The following is a 23,786-nucleotide window of genomic DNA, read 5'->3' on the forward strand; positions in this document are numbered from 1 at the left end:
CTCAGTCCCGCCCCTTTCCTACCTCTCCGCCCCGCTGGCCCCTCCCACCTAACCAAATCCGCGTTCCCTTCCTCCTCTCCCGTTGCCCCCTCCCGCTCGCAGGCTTCGCCCCGCCCCACCCGGGAAAGCGCGCTCGCCCTCTTCTCGCGAGATTTGGGCGTCCCCCTCCTCTCGCCGCGGTCGCCCGCCTCCCCCTCCTGTCCTCCCACCCCCCCTCCCCCCAATCTCTCCACTCTCCGGCTCTCCTCCCTCCCTCCTCCCCCCTCCACCCTCTGGGCCGGATCTCGTCTCGCTGAGGCGGAGGAGGAGAAGGAGGAGGAGGACGTTCGGCCTGCGCAGTGAGATGTTTGTCCGTCGCCGCCGCCGCCGCCATCGCGGAGGAGCGCGATAAAGGGAGCCGAGCCGGGCGTGAGGGGGACCCCGCGGAGCCGCCGCGCCAGCGCAGTCCCCCAGCCGAGCCCGAGCCGCCGGAGAGCGAGCCGCCGCTGCCCCCGCCGCGGCCGCCCAGGGGCCGGCCAGCTCCCCAGCCCAGCCCGGGGGCCGCGCCGCCGCCGCCCCCAGCGTCGCCCCTCGCCTGCCCGCCCGCCTTAAATGTGACACCGGCGCCTCGGAGTGCGACCCGAAGCCGCCGCCGGGGAGGGGACGAGCACCATGTCGAATCTGAGCAAAGGCACGGGCAGCCGGAAGGACACCAAGATGCGGATCCGGGCCTTTCCGGTGAGTCTCTTCTCGGCGCCTGGGACCCCGGGTCGGGGGGCCCGGCCGACAGCCGCACGCGAGGCCCGGGCTGAACTCCCCCCAACAGGCCGCAGGCCCGGCTTCCCATCCCCCACGCAGCCGGCCGCGGGGCGCGAGCCTTCCCGGCAACGGGGCGGCGCGGGGCCCCGGCGCGGCCGCCCTCCCGGGACGTTCCCCGCGCCCCCGGCGCCCGAGGCCGGCGCCGCGCCCCCGCCCCGGAGCTGCGCCTCCGGTCGCCCCGCCGGCGTGAGCTGCGGCCGGGGCCCCTCGGCCGGTCCCGGCACCTCGCCGCGCTCCTGGGGTTAGGCCCAACCCTTAGCACCGCGCTCCTGCTGGGTCCCCGGGACTCCCAGCCCTGCAGAGACGCGGACGGTCTACGTTCTCCCGGTGTGGGGCGTGTGTGTAACTTTTCACGTGAGGTTTCGCAGCTGTTGAAAAAAAATCTCCATGCCTAAAGGATGGCCTGCCAAAAGATGCCGGGGACGGACCTCTCCCTCTCTTCCCCTCCCCAGGAAGGGCTCTGCCGTCCACCTACCCTCGACGCGGTGACAGACGTTCCGCGTAATGCTCTGTAGTAATACACTAACAACATCGCTGTGTTTACAGAATCTTTCATCCGCAACCTTCCAATGCGCTTTACAAACTCTCCTGTGCAGGAATGGCCTAGCCACTCAAGGGGAAGTAAGAGAAAACAAATGGGACGATTGGTTCTTCATTTCTTAGCCATAGAAGCCCAAAAGAATAAGTAGTCACCACCGTGAGTTGCTTTACGCTACGTTTTAGTGACAGCAAAAGTATTTTCGTTTAGAAACTTTTTTGGCCTTAAATTAAGTCATCCCCCTGCGGTGTTTAGTATTACAGGGTATAACTTTGGATGTCATATCTGAATCAGATAGCCAATGGCAAGCAATTAGAGTGTACTCTTCAGACAGAAACTGGACATACTTGCTTATGTCACTTCTGTAACAGGTAGACGTCAAGGCGGACAAACTAGCAATTGAATAGAAGATTTTAAACCAGGAAAACTAGAGAAGCTGTGGTTTCCTGTCTTAGAATCACAAGCACGTTATATTGTGTGGTGGGGGGCGGTGAAGAGGGTTTGTATTCACTTCTTAAAGCATGCTTTTTCTAAGGTGTAGTTTGCACTTTAGAGGAAAGATTAATACAATTGTCCTAGTTGAAGAAACCGACCTAGAGAACTTCAGGACCTCCCTGAATTCTTAACGTTTAGAAGGAAAAAATACACCTGATGCAGAATTCCCAGATAGTAGTAAGAAAACTGTTAATGTCTATGTGAACTCTTCGGACTTTATGTAAATGAAGGCAGGATATAATCAGGAGAATCAGATGTTTTAATGCACATTAAAGGGATTTTGAATTTCTGAAGTTTTTTCCTCTAATCGTGAGAAAGTACAAAGAAAGTAAGAAATGTTGACAGAAGAGCACTAATGAAGTTCACTTGCACGTTTTCCTTTATAATGATAAAAAATGAACTGGGTTTATGAATTTGTGAGTAGTGATGGTTTTCCTACTGAATCAGTTCCTACTAAATGAGCAGAATCTAGAATTATTCAGAATTTCAAATAGTTTTATACATTTTTAAGAAAGTTTGCTATTTTTGAAGTCTGACTTCTAATACAGATTATTGTTAAAAGGTGAAATAGTTCACATTTGACATCAACTCACTGTTGTGGATATTCTGATTAATCAGCTCAACCTTTATCTATGTGTAATCAACTCTTTGATCTCTTGGTTTGCCTGTCCCTACCTGTTCTTCCACTCCTTCATTTATTTAGGAAATACTGAGGACTGTGTGCATGGTACTGTTCTGGGGTCTTGGGATGTATCCGCATAGCTTCAGAGACCAATATCCATCCTTTCTGGATCTTGTATTGTTGGGAAAAAGCTGTGGGAGAAAATTTTCTCTTAGCTAAAGAGTATCAGAGTATGTGACAGGTAACCACACTGCACTGAAACTGACTTTTTTTTTCAGGAGCATTATGGTCATGAGCTAATTTAGGCCTTTTCTTATCTGTAACTTGTTGCCCTCTTAAGTTTCTCTAAAATCCTTAAATGAAGTTTGCAAGTAGCTAGTGTTTGATATTCAGTACTTAGTATCTGCTAATTTTTAAAAGTTTCTAAGAGTTTTAAATTTTCTCTTGGGTATTAACATCACTCATAAGTAGTTCCTACTGAAAAGAACCATTGCATTTTTTAATATATAAATTTTTAAAATCATAGTTCTTTGAACTTGCGTTAAGGATGGATACATAAAACCTCAGTTGTGTGATATTTCACTGATTTACTTGGTAAATGAATACTTGTAAACTTTCAGAATTTGTTTTCCTTCCGGGTTAGCAGTTATTTACCTAACTGTAGTCTGCATGGATTGCAAGTCAGAAGTAATAAATGCATGTTATTCCATAAAGAAAATATTTTTTGTGTATTCATATGTGCACACTTAACACCGACTGTATTTTACCATTTGAGATAAACAACTACTCTCAGCGAAATTGTAGTGTAAGCAGAGGCCTCAGATACTCCTTTCAGAGTGTGTTTTATAAAACCGATACGTGAAAAAGTATAAAAATATGTTTGAAGATTGTTTTGTTATCTTTACAAAATAGTAAGTGATGGTACAGGATATTTTGTAAATGTGTAAACCTACCTCAGCTGTAGTCTCATGGTAAAGTCAGGTTCTGAGAATTTGTTTCTTTTTAAGACGGAAAACAATGAAGAACTTTCTGTATGTAACAGATTGACGATGGAGGAAATATTTTATTCCAGTTTTAAGCTTTGCTGCAGTGGACAAAATATATAGCATCTCATATCTTTTGGGGTTTTTTGGTACCCAAAGTGACAGCAAGGGACACAAAACTTTTTTAAGAAAGGAAGCTGTAGTTGTGACACTCCTGGACACTGTGGCTTTGGACCAAAGAATGCTGTCCCAAGAAGTTCCTGCCCTTATTTCCTTGCTGTTGCCATGTGTCTCATTCCTGAGCTTTTGTTTCACTCTGTAGGATTAGTTGCTGTCAGGTGAACTTTTTGTTCTTATCTTTGTAATAATCATTCCTCACTCTCTGTACTGTAGTTGGGTAGTTTGTCCACATGGGCTTGAAAAGCTTGGTTGTATTGGAGGGGATATGGTTGAATGGGAATATTAGTCTCCTCTGATTTGCCTCTTTTGACTTAGACTTCAGAGTTTAGGAGACAAATTGTGAAAGTGTCATTAGAATGTGATCTGAAAATGGTTTCACTTACTGGTTTTTAGAAGCATCCTCAATCATGATAAGGAATCTCTGGCTGTGATGTGCATGCAATAATTCTAGATGAGCACCACCTGTGTGGCATGGACAATTAATGATAGAGAAGTTATTGTTAGATGGAACCTACCGAATGACTGATACTCAGTTTGTTTTGTTTTAAATACTTAAGAGCACAAGAATTTAAGGACAAGAGGGAAAGTTAATGTTTTTGTTTCTCCTAGCTGTAGTGATATTTGTTAGATTTAAGGGAACAGCTTTAATGTCCAAAATAGTTTTCTTTTATTTAGAGTAAGTAGCTGTGGCCTAAACTACCTGGACTGCACATAACAGAGAGATTGAATAAGAGTTTTGCAAATCACACAGGGTGCGGAACTGACCTCTAAGTTTGGTTTGTTTTTTATTCTTTAATATTTTCTTGTAGGGATGTTATGGAGATACAGCATTCATTAAAGTATTGCTTTCACTTAGACTGATTTTTTTTTTTCTATTTAATGGTTTTAGGACAGCCAGCTGTGTTACAGTTAGTACCTCACAGGCTTTAGAAGCTTTTAAATAAAAAGATAGTTATAAAGTGTCTATTTTGTATTGTCTCAGAAAGTAGTTCTGAGGAGCCAAGAAAATTATTACTACCAAATTATTAGTACTAAAGTTATTGAATTTGGAACAGTTTTAATAGTATAGAGTATAATGTGAGAATTTGACTTGTTAAATAATACAGTTCCGTAACACGGTAAGTTCATTCAAACAAAATAGAGAAAGTTTCATTCATTAAATGTAGCTAGGTAATAATAGTGTTTTCTCCATTTCAACAAGATTATATAATTAAGGCTAGAAAAAATAGTGTATCTTCCCTTTGTGTTATAAATTGGGAGACGTCAGAGATAATTTTTTGCTGTTATTTGAAAAAAATTATCTGTTAATCTTAACAGCAAAAAAATTTGTGCTGTTAATCTTGGTGTTAGCAGTTTTGCTAGATATTTATAAAAGTTATTGAACAATTTGTAGCTTTAAATAATGGAACTTTCATAATAGTTCTTGTTTATCATCATAAAGTCAACAAAAAAGGTGCTACTAGTAAGAAATCACTGAGCTAAAACATGAATTACAGTTAATGTCTATACGTATATTGTGGAAATTATTCAGTTGTAGTCTAGCAAAGCTATGAATTCATTTTAGTAGCTTTTCTAGTTATAAAAGTGATGCACATTCATGACAGAAAATAAGTATCTGAACATTTAAGTAAGGTAATAAATAATCACCTGTAACCCTGCCACTTGGAAGTAAGCCGTATTAACATTTTGATGTGTTTCCTTATAATCTTTCATACATGGGTAAGCACACAGTAAAATTGAGGTACCATCTTTTTATATACTGCCTTTTAAAAAAAATACAGTATCTTACTATACATTTATTTCCATGTTAAGTATATAAAAAACATGATTTTGAATCACTACCTAATACTCTGCAGTACTTTGGCTTATCCATGTCCTTGCTGATGGGTTTGATTGATTCCAGTGAATACATGCTTTCTCTATTACAAAGAATGCAACTGTGATTATTTAGGAGCTTCCCTGGTGGTTCAAACAGTAAAGAATCTGCCTGCAGTGCAGTAGGCCTGGGTTGAATCCCTGGGTAGGGAAGATCCCTGGAGAAGGGAATGGCTTTCTACTCCAGTATTCCTAGCCTGGAGAATTCCATGCACAAGGGAGCCTGGCAGGTTATACAGTCCATGGAGTTGCAAAGAGTTGGATATGACTGAGAGACTGAACAATTTCACTTTTTCACTTATGATTGTGGAATTACCGGACTCAACATAACTGATACATTGACCAACCACATTGACCTCCAGAAAGGTAAGAATAATAATAGTTCCACTTGCTGAATGCTTATAATGTGCCACACACATGTGTGCTTTGCATGTGTAAACTAATTTAATTTGCATAACTCTATAGGATTCTATTATCATCTTTTTTACAAAAGAGGTCTTGAGACCTTAAGTAATTTGCTTAAGGTCACTTTGCTTGGAAGTAGCTGAACCTAAGGTTCTTTTTAACCTAGGCAGTCTGGCTCTAAAGTGAATGCTTTTGGAATTAATTATATCTCTCAAGGTTGTATCAGTTTAACTTCTGCTGTGTAACAGTGTCTTAGATATCTTTAATTTCATAGGTGAAAAAATAGTACTTGAATGTTTTAATTTGTAGTTCTTTGCCTACTTATAAGAGTAAAACTATGGATAATCTGTAGGGAATTTTCATTTAGTTTTACATTAGAGTATTCAGCATAGGTTTTGGAAACCTGACTAAAAAAGCAAAGACAGAAAAAAACAACAAAAAAAAATAAAAATAAAAAAGCAAAGAGACTGGAGAGCATAGTAGTTGAGTGTGGGCTCACACACTGTCAGTTTGACTGTCAGCTCTGCCTCTTTCTAGTCGCGTTATCTTTAACAAGTTACTTAACCACTTCTAACCTCAGTTTTCTCCTCCGTAAAATGAGATTGTAGGACCTGTCTTACCTGGCTGTTGTGAGATAAAGAGAGTCAAGCGTTAGAACAGGACCTAACACACAGTGAACAATTGCTGTACCAAAATTTAGTCATGATTCTGCCACAGTTTTGGAGAAGGGGATGGCACCCCACTTCGGTATTCTTGCCTGGAAAATTCCATGGACAGGAGCCTGGGGGGCTACAGTCCGTGGGATCTCCAGGGTTGAACACAACTAAGCGACTGAGCACGCATGCTACAATTTATATGTTAAAATTGAAGGTTATTTTTGCAAGTAATTTTATTTACTATACAGTTATTTTAGTGATGCTGCCAGTTTTGGGTACTTACATTTTTAGAACTTACATTTTGAAAGCTTACAGATTCAATTTGTGGACCACATTAAGAAATCAGTCTCAAAGTATGTGGATTTGGTGCTGCTGGGGTGTTTCAAAAGAATGCCACTGGCTCTCGTGGGGTGGGGGTAGATTCAAAAGAGAAAACACAATAGTGATAGTTACTCATTGGATTAAATGTATAACCTCTCTGGGATAACTTTATTGAAGGGGTAAACACTCACTTGGTGTGTACATTCTAATATGTACATTAAAGTTGTTGTTGCTCAGTCGTGTCCCAACTTTTGCGACCCCTTAGACTGTAGTCCGCCAGGCTCCTCTGTCCATGGGATTCTCCAGGCAAGTGGGCTGCCATTTCCTACTCCAGATATGTACATTGTGTTTATCTAAAACTACATTTCGTTTTTATTTCCTTCCTTTGTTTCTTCCACCCTCTTTTGTTTCACTCATGAACTAGGTTGTGGTCCCTGCCCGAAGTTTATACCAGGTCCCCTTTTCAATCTTGAAGTGTTAGACACAGTGTGGATGGTTAGTGAATGATTGATTAAATGAGAAACTAGTTCTTGATGCCAAACAGTAATCAATGACTTAGCTAAGTCGATTCTGGGACTATTCCAAAATATATGAACTCTTTTTCAGCTGTAAGTGAAGCCTTAATTTGTAGGTCATTAATGATCTTGTGACACTTTTCCCTAAAGGTTAGTTAGCCTAGTGTCCTAAAACAATGACTTGAAAGTAAAGATATAGGTGTGTATTGGCAGTTACTTTGGATGGCGTGTCAGAAGACTTACTTGCTAGCCTAGTCTTCTCTGTTTACTAGCTTTCTCTACATTTTACTCCTTCCACCATGACGCCTTCCTCCCAGCCAGTTAACCATACCTGGTAAGGCCCTTCTTTCACGGCAGATTTACTGCCATCTGTCATCTCTACCTGTTCTGGGAATTCTTCACCCTCTTTTCATCTGAAATTGAGCTTTGACCTGAGGATACAGGCTTATCTTCTTGAATTGAGGTGTCCTGTTTCCTTATAATCCATGAATCATTGGGCCCAGATGCTAATGATTGCCACATCTATCACTCTTGTGGCTTGGGCCCTTCTGTACCGTTCTTTGAGTGATTTCTGTGACTGTCTCCTAACTTCTTACATATGCTCCCTCAGTCATTGAAAACTTGCATGCTTTCTTCACAGATATTCTCTCTAGTTTAAATTGTAACTTTTATCTAGTGCTTGTGGGCAGACATTCATTTATTCATTTTAATGTATGTTTATTATGTGTTCCTGTTGGCACTAAGTAGTAATGATGGGACAGAACTGGCCTCTTCTCTATTACTGCGATCTTTACTCTGTCACTGCAATCTATACTCTGTCTCGAAACTTGTTATCCCGCTACTTTAGAAATCTTAAAACTTCATACTACATTCTCTCCTAGCTCTTTGATTTATTAGATGTAGGACTTGAGCAAATCACTTAACCTCTGCCTGTTTTCTCTTTTGTAAAAAAGAAAACAATAGAACCTACCTCATAAGGTGGTTGTAAGGATAGAGTCAATACATATAAGGTTCTTACAAGTGGCACATGATAAACCCTATAAATAAATGCAACCTGTTATTATTGAATTATTCTATCCTACATGTTGCTTGTTTTCTTCTCACATTAAATGTGCTCTGGGATCTCAAGAAGACCCTTTTCATTCTCCCAGGCTGTGGGACCTGATACCAGTTGCCACTTCTTTCCTGTTGTCTCCCAGGGCAAGACCAGAAATATCAGCAAAAAGCATTTTGAACCATTCCATTCATCTGTCTTCATTGCTCATATTTTTTAAGACTATTGGGCACTCCTGGAGAAAATTCCAAGCTTGTGGCCTCTAACCTTGCTGGACTTTCAGTGCCTCTGGGCCATTTTTTGTGTCCCTGTGAGCTCTGGCTCTCTTTTCCTGCTTGAACTATTTCAAACTTTAGTCACTGTCCTCAAGCTCTTTATTGAGAATTCTCTTATCTCTCTTCTTCGGGAAACTTAACTACCAGTTATCTTGTGTAAGTACCTTCAGCTTTGATCTCTTTCAGTTTCATTCATTAACCTGTATCTTTACTTATTCTCAACTCCTTCCCTTGGGTCTCAGAGAAGTAAGATGTTCCTTTTTCTGTCTTCTCTACCATGGTAGCTACCATTCCATCTCCTTTCATAGCCCTATCTTCAGAGAGTAGTCAATATCTCCTTTATTAGAATATGATTTTCTTTAGAGAAGGCAGCAGGTCTCTTTGTATTGATCTTTGTCAGTGCTTTACGGTAGCATCCTACAATTTTGAGTGAATGAGCTGACAGTCTCTTTATAGTTCATTTTCTCGTCATTTAGATGGGCACTATAGCAATCTTTCTCACAGATTGTGAGGAATAAAAGAAATAATATTAGAAAGTGCTTGCTAATAAACAGTAACATCACTGAGACTGCTAAAATCATTTTCTAATCATAAAGTTAGTATTTTCAGGCATCAGAGTAGTGTGTTCATGTAGAACAGGTATTGTCAAACTCGTACAGGGTCTCTGTGCTTAGTCGCTCAGTCGTGTCCAACTCTTTGCGACCCCATGGACAGTAGCCCACCAGGCTCCTCTGTTCATGGGGATTCTCCAGGCAAGAAGACTAGAGTGGGTTGCCATTCCCTCCTCCAAGGGGTCTTCCCAACCGAGGGATCAAACCCAGATCTCCTGCATTGCAGGCTGATTTCTTTACCATCTGAGCCAGCAGGGAAGCCTTAGGATCCAGGAAACCTAAGAGGGGTGGAGTAGATATCTTCAGAAATCTCCCTCTGTAGCCATTTAGGGCCATTTTTGTATTGTTCTTTATATAGAAGATTTCATTTTAAAAAGTTCTCTGTTGCTTTAAAATCAGTGAGCAATCCAGCATTTTTAAAGTTGAGAGTTCTACTTTCCCAAGTTGATGCCATTAATGAGAAATTGACTTCCATTTAAGTGAACTTTTAGTAGGGTATGGACCTGAGTTTGCTCTTTAGATGAGAAAGGTTATCACTAAGCAAATGAATAGACTTCAAAGAGATATCTTTTACCTACTTTAAGAAAATACAAGATTCCTTAGAGATGCTTTTCTGTAAAAGCAAGCCATCTAAGAAGAATGCTTTAACATACTGATTGCAAGTCATTATCTAAAGCAGCTCTTAACTGAGCAATACTTAGCCTCTTCTCTTCTCCCTATCCTCTTGAAAGTAATAATGAAAAACTCTTCCCCCCTTCCTTTTCAATTTAATAATATGAGAAGTTGCTATATAAGATTAATAACTGCATTGTGTTGAATGTCTGCTTTGTGCTAGGCTCTGATTTAGGCTCTTTGAACTTATAATTATCTCAAATCCTGGCAACAGTCTTTAGATGTTACTACTGTTGAAGCTGAAACTCCAATACTTTGGCCACCTGATGGTAAGAGCTGACTCATTTGAAAAGACCCTGATGCTGGGAAAGATTGAGGGCAGGAGGAGGTGGTGATGACAGAGGTTGAGATGGTTGGATGGAATTGACTCAATGGACGTGAGTTTGGGTGAACTCCGGGAGTTTTGATGGACAGGGAGGCCTGGTGTGCTGCGGTCCATGGGTTGGCAAAGAGTCGGACATGACTGAGCGACTGAACTGAACTGTTTTAAATCTGTCCTGTGGCTCAGAGTGAAGTGAAAGTCACTCAGTCGTGTCTTTGTGACCCCATGGACTGTAGCCCACCAGGTTTCTCTGTCCATGGAATTCTTAAGGCAAGAATACTAGAATGGGTTGCCATTTCTAGTAAAATAATGTGTATTACATATACACCTACGGAAGGGTAGAGCTGGGATTCAGATCCCAGGTGTATCTGACTCAGAAATTCATGTTCTTTCCATTACATCACACTGCCTCAATTATATTCAGTCAAAAACTTCTAGATTCTGAAGAAGGAAATGGCAACACACTCCAGTATGCTTGCCCGGTAAATCCCATGGACAGAGGAGCCTGGCGGGCTACAGTCCATGGGGTTGCATGGAGTCAGACACAACTTAGCGACTAAACCGCCTTGCAATATATAGTAAAAGTACTGGTTTTAAAAAAAAGAATTTACTAGTTTCTGAAATATTTACTTTTCTAATAGGGATATATTGGGAAGTTAATTCTAAGCTTGCCATTTAAATGATTACCCAGGGGTGGATCCAGGGCCCCTGAAGCTTATACACTTCAGTACTCTCTTTATGAAAAGAACTTAAAATTAGTTTCCAAGTCTTGGAAGAAGCTTTTGCAAGTTTAAACCTCACTAGATTCAAAGTGCGTGTACCTCTCGCATACAAGTTACAAGAACTTTGACTCAATGGAATCTATGTTGTTCAGTAAAATTTGACTACATATATTGCTTAAGGGGTTCCTAGTGTGTATTGACTTTAATAAAGGAGTCAAAATCATTGCCTATAAGAAAGATACATTCAGTTCAGTTCAGTTCAGTCGCTCAGTTGTGTCCGACTCTCCGCGACCCCATGAATTACAGCACGCCAGGCCTCCCTGTCCATCACCAACTCCCGGAGTACACTCAAACTCATGTCCACAGAGTCGGTGATGCCATCCAGCCATCTCATTCTCCGTCGTCCCCTTCTCCTCCCGCCCCCAACCTTTCCCAGCATCAGAGTCTTTTCCAGTGAGTCAACTCGTCGCATGAGGTGGCCAAAGTATTGCAGTTTCAGCCTCAGCATCAGTCCTTCCAATGAACACCCAGGATTGATCTCCTTTAGAATGGACTGGTTGGATCTCCTTGCAGTATAAGGGACTCTCAAGAGTCTTCTCCAACACCACAGTTCAAAAGCATCGATTCTTCGGCGATCAGCTTTCTTCACAGTCCAACTCTCACATCCATACATGACCACGGGAAAAACCATTGCCTTGACTAGACAGACCTTGGTTGGCAAAGTAATGTCTCTGCTTTTTAATATACTATCAAGGTTGGTCATAACTTTCCTTCCAAGGAGCAAGCGTCTTTTAATTTCAAGGCTGCAATCAGCATCTGCAGTGATTTTGGAGCCCAAAAAAATAAAGTCTGACACTGTTTCCACTGTTTTTCCATCTATTTCCCATGAAGTGATGGGACCAGATGCCATGATCTTGGTTTTCTGAATGTTGAGCTTCAAGCCAACCTTTTCACTCTCCTCTTTCACTTTCATCAAGAGGCTTTTGAGTTCCTCTTCACTTTCTGCCATAAGGGTAGTGTCATCTGCATATCTGAGTTTATTGATATTTCTCCCAGCAATCTTGATTCCAGCTTGTGCTTCTTCCAGCCCAGCGTTCCTCATGATGTACTCTGCATATAAGTTAAATAAGCAAGGTGACAATATACAGCCTTGACATACACCTTTTCCTATTTGGAACCAGTCTGTTGTTCCATGTCCAGTTCTAACTGTTGCTTCCTGACCTGAGAAAGGCAATGCCAAAGAATGCTCAAACTACCGCACAATTGCACTCATCTCACACGCTAGTAAAGTCATGCTCAAAATTCTCCAAGCCAGGCTTCAGCAGTATGTAAACCATGAACTCCCAGATGTTCAAGCAGGTTTTAGAAAAGGCAGAGGAACCAGAGATCAAATTGCCAACATCCGCTGGATCATGGAGAAAGCAAGAGAGTTTCAGAAAAACATCTATTTCTGCTTCATTGACTATGCCAAAGCCTTTGACTGTGTCGATCACAATAAACTGTGGAACATTCTGAAAAAGATACATTAGTTGATGTATTTCTAAGTTAACACTTTGCTTTTTAAGTTGAAGATTCATAGTACATATTTTTAAACTTTTTTCAGTTATTAGAAATTTATCTTGTTAAACATTTTTAAAAAGTGATTCCTTGAAGTTAATGTGTTTAAATACCTTTATATATAATTTTTTTTGTGTCTCAGAATATACTACAGTTCAGTTCAGTTCAGTCGCTCAGTCGTAGTAGTAGGTTAAACAGTGTATGAATTTTGGAGTACAGGGATCGGATACTTTAAAATAGTTTCCTTTTCTTCATGCTGTATGCAAATGAGATATGAAAGAAGTGTATTATTTTGATGAGCGTTGTTCAGTTGCTAAGTCATGTTCAGCTCTTTGTAGAGGACATGGCTTCCCTGTCCTTCGCAGTTTCTGAGTTTGCTCAAACTCATATCCATTGTGTGGGTGATGCCATCCAACCATCTCATCCTCTGTTGCTTCTTCTCCTTCCCTCAGTCTTTTCCAGAATCAAGGTCTTTTCCAATGAGTTGGCTGTTCATATCCAGTGGCCAGAATATTGGAGCTTCAGCCTTCCAATGACTATTCAGGACTGATTTCCTTTAGGATTGACAGCTTTAGGAGACTCTCAAGAGTTCTCTTCAGCACCACCATTTGAAAACATCAATTCTTGGACTCTCAATCTCCTTTATGGTCCAACTCTCACATCCATACATGACTGTTGGAGCTTTGACTTGATGAATCTTTGTCAGCAAAGAGATGTCTGCTTTTTTTAGTATGTGTCGTTTGTCATAGCTTTTCTTTCCAGAAGCAAGCGTCTTTTAATTTTATGGCTGCGGTCACGGTCTGTGGTGGTTTTGGAGCCCAGGAAAATGAAATCTGTCATTGTTTCCACTTTTTCCCCATCTGTTTGCCATGAAGTGATGGGTCCGGATGCCATGATCTTAGTTTTTTGAATGTTAAGTTTTAAGCCAGCCTTTTCACTCTTTCACCCTCATCAAGAGACTCTAGTTCCTCTTCGCTTTCTGCTGTTAGAATGGTATTATCTACATATCTGAGGTTGTTGAGATTTCTCCCAGCAATCTTGATTCCAGTTTGGGATTCATCCAGTCCAGCATTTCACATGGTGTACTCTGCAGATAAATAAGCAATGTGGCGGTATACAGCCTTGATGTACTCCTTTTCCAATTTTGAACTAGTCCATTGTTCCATGTCCGGATCTAATTGTTGGTTCTTGACCAGGTTTCTCAGGCGGCAGGTTAGGTGGTCTGATAATTCCCATCTCTTGAAGAATTTTTCAGTTTGTTGTGATCCGCACCGTGAAAGTCTTTAGTATAGTCAATGAAGCAGAAGTAAATGTTTTTCTCCAGTTACCTTGCTTTTTCTATGAGCCAACAAATGTTGGCAATTTGATCTCTGGATCCTCTGGCTTTTCTAAATCCATCTTGAACATCTGTAAGTCCTCGGTTCATGTACTGTTGAAGCCTAGCTTGAAGGATTTTGAGCATTACCTTGCTATCATGTGAAATGAGAGTTTGAACATTTTTTGGAATTGCCTTTCTTTGGGATTGGAATGAAAACTGACCTCTGGCCATTGCTGAGTTTTCCGTATTTGCTGGCATATTGAGTGCAGCAGCACTTTAACAGCATCATCTTTTAGGATTTGAAATAGCTCAACTGGAATTCCATCACTTCCACTAGCTTTGTTTGTAGTAATGCTTCCTAAGAGGCATTTGACTTCACGTTCCAAAATGTCTGGCTCTGGTGAGTGAGTGCACCATTGTGGTTATCTGGTTCCTTAAGACCTTTTTTTGTACGGTTCTTCTGTGTATTCTTGCCACCTCTTGGAAGCAGATCTCTTCTGCCTCTGTTCCTTGCTGTTTCTGTCCTTTATTGTGCCCACCTTTGTATGAAATATTCCCTTGATATCTCCAGTTTTCTTGAAAAGATCTCTAGTCTAATAATTTATTTGCTCCTATTTGTTTTCATATTTTAATTGTTAAAAACTAAAAAGACTTCAGAGAGAATCTGTTCTAAATCTTACGTAATAGATGGGGAAGCGGAGAACTGGAGAGGGTGATTTACCCAGAGGATACTCATGTCTTGAATTTACTGAAGAACCATGACTTAAAAGCCTGGTTTCTGGTTAAAAACTTTTCTCTAGGCCAAACTGAAAAAAACAGCATATAGTCTTGATGATTCGGTGTTAATATTAGCCTATTAATTATTAATTGATTTTGTAATATCAGACACTCGGGTGATTTGAGTTAACATGGCTTAACAGAAGGATCTTTAGCTCAGGACACATGGATTCCTTCATTGCTTTAACTAACTGAATAATTTTGGATAAACTACCTAGCTTCAGTTTCTTCATTTGTAAAATTAATAAGAGATTTTAAATTGGGGTTTCCTTAGGCTTATTTCTGTTCTTAAAATTTCAGTCTAGAAACTGAATGCTGGTGTGTTCTCCTGCATCCTAGAACATTCTGTGATGTTGCCAATGTCACCTGTCTTTTCAGCTTTAGAATTTCTTTAGAATAAGAATGGTATGTTTCAGTGATGATGATTTTTTAAATGCTAATATGAAGGAGTGGAAAAGTTGATTATGTTCTTCCATACTTCTTTTTGTGTAAGTTGGTAGTTTTAGAGAAATTTTGAGATGTGTTGTCAGATTTTTGTAATAATTTTATGAGCTAGGGCTTTTGCTACATTATCACATTTGGTTTATAGTTAAGAGTCATTCAAAGACAAAGCTAAGTAACTGTGGCAGCTTATACTGTTTTACTTTTTTTTTTTCCTCTTTGGATTGTGTGTAGCTTATTCTGGTGTAAACTAATTTGTTATTTTCTAACAGTTCATACACCTGTACGCATTATTTCCCAACCCAGGGATCAAACCCAGGTCTCCCACATTACAGGTGGGTTCTTTACCAGCTGAGCCACAAAGGAAGCCCACACATTATCACAGTTTTAGAAAAACTGGGTTTATCTACTAAAAAAAAGAGGAACTTTAGAGATGAACTACAGAGAACAAAGGATTGCCGTTTTTTAATTAAAATTCATAGTTTTAGATTGTAGGATAGAAATATGAAACTCAGACATGTATTTCAGTTCAGTTCAGTCGCTCAGTCGTGTCCGACTCTCCGCGACCCCATGAATCACAGCACGCCAGGCCTCCCTGTCCATCACCAACTCCCGGAGTTCACTCAAACTTATATCCACAGAGTCGGTGATGCCATCCAGCCATCTCATTCTCTGTCGTCCCCTTCTCCTCCCGCCCCCAACCTTTCCCAGCATCAGAGTCTTTTCCAGTGAGTCAACTCGTCGCATGAGGTGGCCAAAGTATTGCAGTTTCAGCTTTAGCATCAGTCCTTCCAGTGAACACCCAGGGTTGATCTCCTTTAGAATAGACTGGTTGGATCTCCTTGTGGTACAAGGGACTCTCAAGAGTCTTCTCCAACACCACAGTTCATGTATTTAGACATGAAGTATTTATGTCTGAAGCATTGCTACTACTACTTTGAGATTCCATCCAAAATATGATTCTTGCTTTTCTATTATTTTTGTTTTCCAGATGTTTAAAGAGCTAGTTTATACTCTTGACCTTTTATTATTAATGTTTTGGATTTAATGGTATATTAAGAAAATAGGAAGTGTTTTTATTTTAAATTGTTGATCTTATAGGTGTAATTAATTTTCTCAACAAGGAGAGTCTTTGAAGAGTTCTGGTGAATATAGGCTGCAGTCCATGGGGTCGCTAAGAATCGGGCACGACTGAGCGACTTAACTTTCAATTTTCACTTTCATGCATTGGAGAAGGAAATGGCAACCCACGCCAGTATTCTTGCCTGGAGAATCCCAGGGACAGAGGAGCCTGGTGGGATGCCATCTATGGGGTCACACAGAGTCGGACATGACTGAAGCGACTTAGCCGCAGTGAATATAAATATTGTATTCTCTGGATAAAAGATGTTTCAGGATGTCAAGTAGCATGTCTTTATCAGAGAAGTAACATCAATAGGATAGTGACAGACTTCTTGACTGAATGAGAATATGTAACAATTGCATCTTGTTATTATCAGTTATTATATATTACTTGTGGTCATTATCAGACTATGAAATGTTAGATATACGTTTTTTCACATAAAATTCAGTCAGAGATACCAGTTGAAAGAATATTGTTCATACTCGTTGTCAGTTGTGATTTAACTGAACTTTACAGGCTAATCTGAAAACTTAACCTATGTCTTTGAAAGAAATTATTTCAAAATTTTAAATTGATTTTTGAACAGCCTACTCATGTTGAGAACTGAAATGCGGATTTTAATAATTGAACCTTCTGTTGATGATTTAACTTTCTCATTATAAATGTTACTGTTCTGTAATTTAGTGATGTTAGATGCCAGTTGAGTGTAGATCAGACTTAATTTGTAATTTCATAGTATTGTTCCAGGCTACTGTGCTTTTATAATTGATAATCTTTCTTTCCTTCCTTGACATCAGTCATTACTTGTGGCTGCACAGTTCCAGCACAGAAGGCTTGTGTGTTTCTTCTTTGTAGGAAAGAGAGAAATTTATTGAGCAAGGGTTACATGTCAGATGCTTTCACAAACTTTCTTAATTGCTACACGATATACCATCTTCTCCCATTTCTCTTGTTAAAAGCAGATGAGGAAAGTGAAGTTGGAAGGTTTAAATAACTTGCCCAAAGTCTGAGTGCCTCAAAGCTTGGATCTTTGATTATCTTTTTGGTGGTTGAGGATACTTAAAGATGAAGTGATGAGCAAATGGGATTATTGTAGACATCATAAGTCGTTGGGTAGCTATGGGTCATCAAGTAAGATTCATCATTATTACTAACTCTTAATGGGACTGCCTTCAGATTATCTAGGCATCATGACACATATTAAAAAGGAAACGGTAAAATAAGAGAACAGACTTGATATTACTTAGAGATGCTTATAATCTGGGAGGGAGTGTCCTTACAAAATTTATGGTTTTAGCTGTATTTGTCTAGAATATTGCCATTCCTCAGATATTTGTACTAAAGCAACTTTTTTTTGGAAGCTGAAGCTCAAAATTAAGATCAAGCATTTTTCCTTGTTTATTTTTTTCTAGCTGTGCCATTCTGAATGGCTTGGAATTTCAAATTCTCACCCTTTTCCCCCACCCACCCTGTTCTAAATTTCTTGTTGAAAATTATTCACAGGGGACTAAAGACTTCTTGTCCTCTGTGTGTAGTGAATGTGAAGAATACAGTTTTCTTCATTTTAGTTTTAATTGGCTCATGCTGCAGTTCTCCAGCTCTCAGTAATTACAGAACCTTCAAGATGTGTAAGTATATAACAGAGTGACATCTTTTTAAATGTAGCATTTTGAAGGTTATGTTTTTATATCTTTTAATGTAGACGAAAAGGCAGAGATGTTTGTGAAAGAAAAGAGATTGTTAGTGTTATTTTTCTTATTTATACTTACTAGCAGGGACATTATAATCCTGGATTGGGTACAGGTAAGAGGGTGAAGTTCATTATTTTTTTTCTTTTTTATTACTCTTTGAAGGTTACTTAAAAAAAAAATTTATTTATTTATGGCCACACGGCATGTGAAATCTTAGTTCCCCAACCAGGGATCGAAGCCATGCCCTGTGCTTTGGGAGTGCGAGTTTTAACCACTGGACAATCAGGGAAGTCCCTTTTTTCTTTTTCTTTTTTTAATATTTTATTTTATTTGTTTGAAGGTCATTTTTAAAAAATAGTGTTAATTTGGTTTCTAAGAGTCTTAACCACTGGACAATCAGGGAAGTCCCTTTTTTCTTTTTTTTAATATTTTATTTGTTGAAGGTCATTTTTAAAAAATAGTGTTAATTTGGTTTCTAAGAGGTCTCACTAAACCTTTCTTTTCTCGCTAAATGAATTTATTTTGCTGAACATTTTGTAACTTGAACTTGTTGGGGAAGCATGCAGTGTGTTCCTAAAATTGTGTGTGCTTAGTTGTGTCCAACTCTGTGACCCCATGCATGGACTGTAGCGTGTCAGGCTACTCTGTTCATGGCGTTCTTCAGGCAAGAATACTGGGTTGCCATTTCCTACTCCAGGGGATCTTCCCGACATAGGGATCGAACCTGTGTCTCTTTCATTGGCAGGCAGGTTCTCTACCACTGAGTCACCTGGGAAGCTCCATATACCTAAAATTAGCAAACATTAAATGTGTATATAGATGTGTGTGTGTGCGCATTTTATTGTTTTGCTGAAGCAATGTTAGCACATTCCTTCCTGAATGTATTTGCAGTTATTGCAACCTGAGTAAGTGGGTTTCTCCAATGGGATTAGAATTCTACTCAAATAATTTGGAAGATTAAAGTGTTAGGGCTTTTAAATGACTGGTGTTTTTTAATGGTTAATGTTGATGACTTCAGAGTTTAACATTTAGTTCTTTTAACTTTCACTGACAGTTAAAAGTTGTGTTCTCTATCAGAGCTGGGTGAGACATTCGTGCATCGGTTCGTCACTAGTGTGGTTATCTAGCCACTGCTGTTGACATGTTCACTGATGCCAAGACCAAAGCATGTAGGAGCCTACACTTGAAGCGTATTTCCTTGGGTGTATTGTTTTTGGACTTACTTGATTTAGGGGAAGATTGTAGTTGTGGACTCCTCCTGAAGAGCTTTTTTATGCACTGCTTTTCTCCTCAGTTCAGTTCAGTCGCTCAGTCGTGTCCGACTCTCTGCGACCCCATGAATCACAGCACGCCAGGCCTCCCTGTCCATCACCAACTTCCGGAGTTCACCCAAACTCACGTCCATCGAGTCAGTGATGCCATCCAGCCATCTCATTCTCTGTCGTCCCCTTCTTCTCCTGCCCCCAATCCCTCCCAGCATCAGAGTCTTTTCCAGTGAGTTAACTCATCGCCTGAGGTGGCCAAAGTATTGGAGTTTCAGCCTTAACATCAGTCCTTCCAATGAACACCCAGGACTGATCTCCTTTAGAATGGACTGGTTGGATCTCCTTGCAGTCCAAGGGACTCTCAAGAGTCTTCTTCAGCACCACAGTTCAGAAGCATCAATTCTTCGGCGATCAGCCTTCTTCACAGTTCAACTCTCACATCCATACATGACCATGGGAAAAACCATAGCCTTGACTAGACGGACCTTTGTTGGCAAAGTCATGTCTCTGCTTTTTAATATACTATCTAGGTTGGTCATAATTTTCCTTCCAAGGAGTAAGTGTCTTTTAATTTCATGGCGCAATCAGCATCCACAGTGATTTTGGAGCCCCCCAAAATAAAGTCTGACACTGTTTCCACTGTTTCCCCATCTATTTGCCTTGAAGTGATGGGACCAGATGCCATGATCTTTGTTTTCTGAATGTTGAGCTTCAAGCCAACCTTTTCACTCTCCTCTTTCACTTTCATCAAGAGGGTTTTTAGTTCCTCTTCACTTTCTGCCATAAGGGTGGTGTCATCTGCATATCTGAGGTTATTGATATTTCTCCCGGCAATCTTGATTCCAGCCTGTGCTTCTTCCAGCCCAGCGTTCCTCATGATTACAGTAATCGAAGCCTATGCCCCAACCAGTAGTGCAGAAGAAGCCGAAGTTGAAAGGTTCTATGAAGACCTCCAAGACCTTTTAGAACTAACACCCAAAATAGATGTCCTTTTCATTATAGGGGACTGGAATGCAAAAGTAGGAAGTCAAGAAACACCTGGAGTAACAGGCAAATTTGGCCTTGGAGCACGGAATGAAGCAGGGCAAAGGCTAATAGTTTTGCCAAGAGAATGCACTGGTCATAGCAAACACCCTCTTCCAGCAACACAAGAGAAGACTCTACACATGGACATCACCAGATGGTCAACACCGAAATCAGATTGATTATATTCTTTGCAGCCAAAGATGGAGAAGCTGTATACAGTTAGCAAAAACAAGACCAGGAGCTGACTGTGGCTCAGATCATGAAGTCCTTATTGCCAAATTCAGACTTAAATTGAAGAAAGTAGGGAAAACCACTAGACGATTCAGGTATGACCTAAGTCAAATCCCTTATGATTATACAGTGGAAGTGAGAAATAGATTTAAGGGACTAGATCTGATAGAGTGCCTGATGAACTCTGGACGGAGGTTCATGACATTGTACAGGAGACGGGAACCAAGACCATCCCCATGGAAAAGAAATTTTTCTCCTAGTTAACATTAATTAATAAAATTAATGATTAAACATCCTTCTGAGGCATTTAGTAAGTGAATGGGAAAATCTGAAAATACTTGATATATGAAATTTGAGAATCCCTTGCTTGTACATTATTTGAAAAAGATAGTTGATTATTTTAAAATTGCACTATTACATAAGCACATTAAAATATTTCTCTGTTTCATTGTGGTTAGTAAACTCAAATGTTTGTGTTTTTAAAATTGCATTGGTATAACAGGTAAAACAGCATTCCCCAGACATATGTTTATGGCCTTCTAAGTGACACTGAAGAAAAACGTACAGTCCCTTAAGTATCTCCTCGTCTAATGGAGGAAAAAGATTCATACATGGATAATCATGGAGTAGTGTCTGAGTGTAGTGATAGATATAACCTGAGTGTTGTGAAAAAGTTGAGAAAGAGTTGTTATCTTTGCTTGAGGATTTCAGGGAGGGATTTTTGGAGGATGTGACACTTGAACTGTGTTCAGAAGCTATGTAAGTATCATACAAGAGGCAAAAGAGGGGAATATGCAGAAGACATGAGAGTGGTGTGTGGAAGGGAGGTAGGTAGGTCGCAGTGAGTGACAGATGAAGTTACAGAAGTAGGCATAGACTGGATCGTCAAGTGTTGAGTTGGCTTTTTTTTAAAAGGGCCACTGCCTTCCGCGACCCATGCTAATAGGAGCTGGGTTTTGAACAGGGCCATGATGCTCATGTGTTTTGTTTTAAAGGGTGGATTTTGAGGAAAATAGATTCTAAAAGGTTATTAGAGTTCAGTTCATGATGCCTGGAAGACTGTTGCAGTGATCTAGAAGAAAGTTTTAGTGCAGCAGTATTCAGGATGAAAGATTGGAGGCATGTTTGAGAAATCTCTTGAGCCTGATGTTGATAGCCCTTGATGATTGGATGAGAGAGAGGAAAGAAGAAAAGTTAAGGCTTATGCTTCCAGCTTGTATAACTAGGTGGTTTGTGTTGGCCACTACTGAGCTGGAGAATATAGAAAGACGATCTGAGTGGGTTTGAAGAGTGAGTTTACCGGAAAGTTTGGACGTGATAAATTTGTGTCTGGAGGATTTTGTTGGGCATGTCCAGCAGGTAGTTGAATACCATAGTTTAGACTTTGGGGTTACTGCTGGGCTGGCAGTATAGATCTGGGAGTAATTAACACGTAAGCCACTAATTTATCTTCTTTGAGATACGGACCAAACTTCTTCAGAAATCTGGTAAGAGCTACTGACCCACCATCCAGAAAAGAAGTGCACACACAAAATTTTGCAAAATTCTCTATGCAGTTTCACGGGACTCCAGAATCCCTTGCCTGTCTAAAACTTTGTACATTTTAGAATCCCGGAAGTGTTCGTAGTAGTAGTAACCATTATAATGAATGGAAATGCATGTGGACCCAGTGTAGAAGAAGAACCAAGGACAGAGCTCTCGGGATTAAAATCTTGTAAATGACACTGGAAGAATAGTTGATATGAAGTAAGGTGATACTGTTTTTGAAAGAAGGCTACATTTTATTGACTTGCATTTAGCATAGTTGTGCTCTTGTTCAGTCCCTTAAGTTGTGTCTGACTTTTTTGCTACCTCATGGACTATAGCCCACTGGAAAGAGTGGCAGACTTTTACCTTCTTGAGCTTCAGAATCACAGTTGTGTTTTTAAGGTACTTTTGTTTTAGCTGTTTATTTGCTAAGCTTGAAAAACTATGTTTTTTCCCTGACATTTGATTTCCATAGATGAGAGTTCAACAGATCCTGTTGCTGATGGTCAGCATGTTAGCTGGATTATACAGAGGTCCCTCAGTATCCTTGGGGGACTGGTTATAGGACCCCTGCAGATACCAGGATCTGCAGGTGCTCAGTGAAGTGAAAGCCACTCAATCGTGTCTGACTCTTTTCAACCCCATGGATTATACTGTACAGTCCATTGAATTCTCCAGGCTGAAATAGTTGAGTGGGTAGCCTTTCCTTTCTCCAGGGAATCTTCCCAACCCAGGGATTGAACCCAGGTCTCCTGCATTGCAGGTGGATTCTTTACCAGCTGAACCACCAGGGAAGCCCAAGAATACTGGGATGGGTAGCCTATCCCTTCTGCAGCGGATCTTCCTGACCCAGGGATCAAACTGTGGTCTCCTGCATTGCAGGCAGATTCTTTACCAACTGAGCTATCAGGGAAGCCCTTGAGGGTGCTCTAGTCCCTTTTATAAGATGCCGAAGTACAGTCTGCTCTGTATCTGTGAGTTCCATGGATATGGAGGGCTGGCTATACTGTGCCCTGGCCTGGCAGAATTTACCAACATTTGCATTTAATCCTCCTGATAGTCTTTTGAGATGTTGTTATTAAAAAGTGAGGAAATAAAGGTTTGTTGTTATTTAGTCAGTCAGTCATATTCAACTCTTCTGCTGCCCCGTGTACTGTAGCCCATCAGGCTCCTCTGTCTAAAGGATTCTGTAATACTGGATTGCCATTTCTTCCTCCAGGGAATCTTCCCAACCCAGGGATCGAACCCACATGTCCTGCATTGGCAGGCAGATTCCTTACCAGTGAGCCACTGGGGAAAGCTCTTAATAAAGATTTAGAGGAGTTAATAATTTTGCCCAAGGTTGCGTGGCTTATGCATTTAGCAAAGCCATGACAAATCTAGGCATCAGTTCAGTTCAGTCACTCAGTCGTGTCCGACGAATCTTTGCGACCCCATGAACCTCAGCACGCCAGGCTTCCCTGTCCATCACCAACTCCTGGAGTTCACCCAAACCTATCTCCATTGAGTCGGTGATGCCATCCAACCATCTCATCCTCTGTCGTCCCCTTCTCCTCCTGTCCTCAATCTTTCCCAGCATCAGGGTCTTTTCAAATGAGTCAGCTCTTTGCATCAGATGGCCAAAGTATTGGAGTTTCAGCTTCAACATCAGTGCTTCCAGTGAACACCAGGATTGATCTCCTTTAGGGTGGACTGGTTGGATCTCCTTGCAGTCCAAGGGACTCTCAAGAGTCTTCTCCAACACCACAGTTCAGAAGCATCAATTTTTTGGTGATCAGCTTTCTTT

The 23,786-nt window shown here is 40.7% G+C and overlaps 1 protein-coding gene across 1 annotated transcript in view; it reads left to right on the forward strand.

Moving 5' to 3' along the window:
• The first annotated feature begins 508 nt into the window (after positions 1-508).
• The window catches only part of CUL3 (cullin 3), a 108,159-nt gene continuing 84,881 nt past the window's right edge, over positions 509-23,786 (forward strand). The window contains exon 1 of the mRNA XM_055398892.2: positions 509-717. Within this exon, the coding sequence (XP_055254867.2) occupies positions 652-717 (66 nt within the window). The 5' untranslated portion in view covers positions 509-651. The remainder of the gene's footprint in view (positions 718-23,786) is intronic.

The sequence above is a fragment of the Moschus berezovskii genome, chromosome 2 (genome assembly GCF_049115385.1).
Source record: "Moschus berezovskii isolate FMDL1 chromosome 2, NW_MosBer_1.0, whole genome shotgun sequence".
In the NCBI taxonomy this organism is placed as follows: Eukaryota; Metazoa; Chordata; class Mammalia; order Artiodactyla; family Moschidae; genus Moschus; species Moschus berezovskii.